General features: G+C 43.2%; 1 protein-coding gene across 1 annotated transcript in view; it reads left to right on the top strand.

Annotated features, from left to right (window-relative positions):
* The first annotated feature begins 3747 nt into the window (after window positions 1-3747).
* The window catches only part of LOC130478234 (vomeronasal type-2 receptor 1-like), a 28959-nt gene continuing 26565 nt past the window's right edge, over window positions 3748-6141 (top strand). The window contains exon 1 of the mRNA XM_056850385.1: window positions 3748-4001. Coding sequence (XP_056706363.1) covers window positions 3748-4001 — 254 coding nt within the window. The remainder of the gene's footprint in view (window positions 4002-6141) is intronic.

Here is a 6141-nt window from a genome sequence, read left to right as displayed (position 1 = left end):
CTGTCCTGGTAATAGAAGCTTGATGTGTGAAGAAGGGCAACTGAAGCTTTTACAACAGCATCCCCTTAAGCATCTATTAATGGGGAAAGACAAGGGCAACCCCAGGTGCCACCACAGAAAAAGCCCTGTTTCTGGTTGCTACCTACCTCACTTCTGCAGGTGTGGGTCCAGAGAGCAGGGCTTGGGAAGAGGACCTTAACCGGAGATCCTTCAGCTGTCTGCCTTGCAAGGGAACTGTGTGCTCCAATTAACACTGAGAAGAAGGAAGTCTTTCAAGCCTCCTAGGCCCACGATATTTATGGCCTCAAAATTAAGAACCAGCATTTTGAATTGTGCCAGCAAATATAAAAGGGAGCCAATACAGATCTTTCAGCCAAATTGGACAACCAGTGCAGTAGTAGGGATTTGATGGACATCACCAACAGATAGAGGTATGGAATCAAAAGGGCACATGAAGATGCTGTTTGACTTCAAGAGGCAATTTTTATTTTCTAAGATTAAGTCAGGGCCAGATTGAGACATGCTGAATTTCTTAGCTATACCAAGTTTAAGAGGCCCCATAGCAGTGCCAAGAGCTAGCATGGTGTAGTAGTTCAGGTGTTGAACCTGGAAAACCCAGGTTCGAATCCCCACTCGTGTCATGGAAACTTGCTGGGTGACCTTGGGCCAGTTACACACTCTTAGCCTTGACCCTGGCAAATATTTGGATGGGAGATCTCCAAGGAATACCAGGATTGTGACACAGAGGCAGGCAATGGCAAACCACCCCTGAACCTTTCTTGCCTTGAAAACCCTAAAGGGTTGCTATAAATCAGGGTTGCTGTAAATCGAGCCCCCTGATAATCTGAGGCTCGAAACTGTACTGTACTTAAATCCAGCTCCATATTAACTTGATTAGCATGCTGAGAAGGATCCCTTTCAGTAAAGAATAAAGCAATTTTGCTGATACACAACACAATCAAGATGGAGGCTGAGAAGCATAATGATGAGGAAGAGGTTCTTTCATGTGCTGGCGTTTTGGATTTTAGTTGTCCCAGAAGCAAAATATTGTGACTCCTATGCAAGATTTAGCACTAGTTTTTTTTTTTTTAAGTATTGGGTTCCCCTCCCCTAGCTAACTGCTTTCTAGAACCTGTCCGATCAGATGATGTTGCCCGGCTGCATGACTTCTAGATCTTGGCTGCAAATACATGCAATAAAAGAGATTATAAGGCACTGAAGATGAATGGGAGTGAGAAGCGAAAGGGCCAATCTCCCTTTGAGAATATAAAGCCAGTTAATCAGATGTCTGCTCTGCACTAATTGGAACACACAGCTCCTCTTGCAAGGCACAGAGCAGAAGGAAAACATGATATTAACAAAGCTGTAGATCAATCTTAGGAGGCGCTATAGACAATATGTCAGTGCAAGCCAAGCTACAGGGTATTACTTAGTGCTTGCGGGAACTTTATAGTAGCCTCTGGTAATTCTTGAAATATGTTTTGCATGTAGTACCTTGTAATCCAATTAAGTCAGCAGCACAGCCTGCATTTTGTTTTAAGACTCTACAAACAGTGGACTCCATCAGACTCTGAAAGATATTTTTCTCTCTCTGCCCCCAACTCTTTCTTTCTTTCTTTCTTTCTTTCTTTCTTTCTTTCTTTCTTTCTTTCTTTCTTTCTTTCTTTCTTTCTTTCTTTCTTTCTTTCTTTCTTTCTTTCTTTCTTTCTTTCTTTCTGTTGAACATCAACCTGATAAAAAGGTGGGGGGGGGCTCCAAAGCTTGCATATCATTTTGTGATTTTTGGTTTGAATGTTTTATTTGTCTGGGGAATTTTTCTATGGGGCAACACAGCTACTTCCAATGTCTGACATACTACAAGTGAAGCACTTTAAAATGCTATATAAATTGAGAGATGGATAGAATTTTGTCTTCTATCTGACTCAATAGCCACCCAAGGAAATTGATACATAGATTCAGAACTAAAAAAGGAAATATTATCTCATACATATAGCACGAGGAATTGACAACTGGAGGACACAGTGATGGCTACAGCCACAGATTTTTTAAAAACAGAAATTAGCCATGATAGTGAAACTTATGAAGACTGTATAATAGGGTTGTCAACCTCCAGGTACTAGCTGGAGATCTCCTGCTATTACAACTGATCTCCAGCAGATAGAGATCAGTTCACCTTTAGAAAATGGCTGCTTTGGCAATTGGACTGTATGGCATTGAAGTCCCTCCCCTTCCCAAACCCCACCCTCCTCAGGCTCTGCCCCCAAAATATCCCACCAATGGCAAAGAACGACCTGGCAACCCTACTGTATAGCCTTGCATTCTACGCATTGCAGATGTTTAACTGGGGGGCGGATTGCTTTCCAGGGCAATCCCAAACAGAATTATATCCTTCTAAATCCATTGACTAGCTGGACCCTCACAGTCCATCCCTGAAGGGAGGACAGCTAGGCAGCAGCCGGGAGCGGCCAGCCACACCGCCTTCACAGAGGTTTCCCGGACGGGGAAAACAAACTAAAAGGAATTAAAAATATAAAAGAAGGAAAATGTCCCCACTGAAAACAGCGAGCCTACGCCACCCAAAAAGGTGGCATGGCAACGCTGCAGCACGAGGGGGTGTTCCCAGGGCCAAAGGGGTCAGGAAGCTTCCTAAAGCAGCTCTGCCCCCCGGAACGCCAAGGAATCCCAGTGTGGGGAGTTGCGCCACTGGAACGCCGGCTTTGCCCCCCTTTCAGTGTTGCAGCCTCAGTCTTAACCAGCACAGCTCATTGTTGGCTCTTAAATGATAGTTATTAGTAGCATTCTACATTTTTTTTGACCCTTTCTTTCACGCAAGCTATTGGGGTCCATCTTGATTGTTTGTTCATCCACTTCATTCTCCATTTCTTCCAGACATTCAACCCTGCCCGTCACGGGCCCTTAGTTAGTTCTAGAGCTTTATTTAAGTTTTCTGTAAATATCCCATATTTCCCCATTCCTTGATTTAATTCATTCTCTACCCTTATTCATTTTATATTTTTTATATTTTCAGTTCCCTCAGTCTCCATTAATGCTTTTAAATGAAATGCCTCATAATAGTGTTGTAGTTGTGGGAGACCCCAGCCCAACTCCTCCTGAGGCGCATGAATAATCTTCTTCATTACTCTTGCCTTCTTCCCTCCATATGTCCATTTCCTAATGGCTTCATCCCACGCACCCACTTGCCTTGAATTTAGTTGCACAGGGAGAGTCTGAAACCAATATATCATTTTTGGAATTATGAACATTTTAACTGCCCTAATTGTATTTAATATACTCAAACTTTTATTCCTCCATTCCTCCATTCTTTTACTTATCTTTTTCCATATCTCCTAGTAGCATTCTACATTTGATAGCAGGCCTAACTCACTGAACAACATGGAAAGGAAGTATTTTATCCCCTCTTTACGACAAAATGGACACATGTACAACAATATGGATGACTCTGCCTCTAACAAATTACTTGGCTGAGGAAGAAAATTGTGTGTGTGTGTGTGGGGGGGGAGACATGACAACATTCATAAATTTTAAAACATCAGGAGAATGTTTCCTGCCCTTTCCGTATTTCACAAATGAGATGCTCTCTTCCTGTCTTGACTACTGTGGAGCAGAGAAGTACTTTACATACATCCCCTGGGAACTCACCTGCTCCTTCACAAGCTGCTGAATAATAAACATGTGAGAGCCTTCATAAAAGGCTCCGGTCTTTTTTTTGAAACAGCAGTGATTAAAATGGCCCACACAAAGTTGTGGGTGCTCCTAGTATTATTTGTATGCACCCTGCAGTACTTGGCGGCTACGGAGGAAGAAAAACCCACCCCTGAAGGCGAAGAAGAGTGCAGGTTGCTTGGGAAATTCGATTTACGGGGCTACGTGGAAGCTGAAAACACCGATCATGTTATAGGAGGGATGTTTCCGATCCACTTCAGGACCATACTGGAAGAAGACCCCACTAGTACGCCACCAATGTCGCCACAGTGTGAGGGGTAAGTGACTTTTCCTCTTACACCATCAGTGCTGGGGAGACAATTGTGGTGTGGGAGCACATTATTAACAAGAAATGATGCAGCTGGAGCAAAATTGACAAAGAATGTTTTCTTAGGGTTGCCGCCCATAGAGTGGCAACGTTGTGCAAGAGAGTTTAAAGAGGGACAACACAAGCATCTTTTTTTATTTTTTGCGGAGCACACAGCATTGTTACCTCTGTTCAAACTGCTTTGGAAAGTTTTGGAGGTTCTCCAAACCCTGCAAACAGGTCCAACAGCGGGACAGGTGTGCACACCATGAGCAGTGATGTCTCTCCTACATCTCTAACTCCCTAAAACAATTTTTCTTACAGTCTGCAGTGTTAGATGTGCTATGGGGATTTCAGGTAAACTAAGTTATCAGTGAAAACAACACTGGTTGCCTTTATTTACCGAAGACAGTCCCAGTTTCCTAATGTCAGTCCCTGCTAAATCACTCTGTTTCATTCCAGTTTTTGTCCTTGGGGAACGCCCTGTTAATATTTTAATGGTGGGAGATCCTAGAGTTGTCATTGTTTAGGGTTCAGTCTTCTCTCTCCAGTTAAATGTCTGTCTGAATTGCGGATACATTTTGTCTCTAGTGTACCTGGAAATAAATTCATGCACATGGACAATGAAACCAAAACCATACATTTTTTTATTTACTTCATTTATACTGCACCTTTCTCCCTAGTGGGGACCCATAATGAGTTGCAACATTCTTCTCTATTTTATCTTTACAACAACCCTGTGAGGTTACACTGAGAGTGTGTGGCTGGCCTAAGGTCACCCAGCAAACCTCCACAGCAGACTGGGGATTCTAACCTGGGTCTCCCAAATCCCAGGCTGACATTCTAACCACTACACCATACCATACCTTCGAAATTAAAGTGCTGGAGGGGTTAAATGCTATTGCATGGCCAATTCTGCATAGACATTGTTTTGGAAACCTGGAACAAACACCAACACACCTGAAGAAGTCAGTGAATGCTTATGCAGACATAAAAAAGAATTAGTCTTTAAGGTGCAACAAGGCTCCTGTATATTTTAATATCAAAACCACACTCATGTCTTTCTTTCTCATGCTCATAAAATTTCTTTCGGTACTTTCACATGTGCACTTCAGTATGGGGGGAGGTCTGGAAAGAGTTAAATGGCATGCATGAATTCACCTAGGCAACACACAGAGGACAGCCTCCCATTTTACACATCTATTTTTATGTATTTATTTACTATATTTCTTACCCTACTATTGCTGAGGGATATTTTAAATTATTGATAGGGCAATGATTTTTTCTGATATAAAATGAATAAACACTGTCTCGGCTTTTATATCAGTAGAAGATGTGCTTGCCTCTTGCTCAGTAAATAAAGGCAACATAAGGCAGACAGGGTTAGAGGACATAGGGTTGCCAGCTTCCAGGTGGTGGTTGGCGATCTCCTAGGATTACAGTGTCCCTCCAGGTGACAGAGATCAGTTCCCCTGGAGAAAATGGCTGCTTTGGAAGGACTCTATGGCATTGTACCCTGCTGAAGTCCCTCCCTTCCCCAAACCCCACCTTCCCTAGACTTCACCCCCAAAATCTCCAGTGATCCTTGGCATGAAAATAGGGGTTTTAAGGGTGTCAGCTGGTCTCACTCATTTTGGAATACATTGGTAGAACCCTGCTCCAGACATGGCACAGTCACATAGGAATTGTGAGCGCTCCTCAATTCCTGTATGTGCAGCATCCATTTTTCTCCAGGGGAACTGATCTCTGTAGTCTGGAGATGAGTTATAACTCTGGGACACACGCACGCACACACATACAGACACACACAATAAACAGGGTTGCCAACTTCTGGTTGGGAAATACCTGGAGCATTTGGGGTGGAGCCTGAACAGGGCAAGGTTTGGGGAATGGAGGGATTTTAATGGAGTATAATGCCATAGAGATCACCTGCCAAAGTGGCCATTTTCTCCAGGGGAACTGATCTCTGTTGCTTGGAGATCAGTTGTATTAGCAGGAGATCTCCAGCCACCGCCTGGAGGTTGGCAACCCTAACAATAAATCATCAAATCTAAATTGACAAAATGCTGTCACAAACCAGATCTCCCAGGGTAACAGAAGTGGGATTTGCT

This window comes from Euleptes europaea, chromosome 5 (assembly GCF_029931775.1).
Source record: "Euleptes europaea isolate rEulEur1 chromosome 5, rEulEur1.hap1, whole genome shotgun sequence".
NCBI classification, from domain to species: Eukaryota; Metazoa; Chordata; class Lepidosauria; order Squamata; family Sphaerodactylidae; genus Euleptes; species Euleptes europaea.
This window is presented reverse-complemented; position numbering and strand designations above follow the sequence as displayed.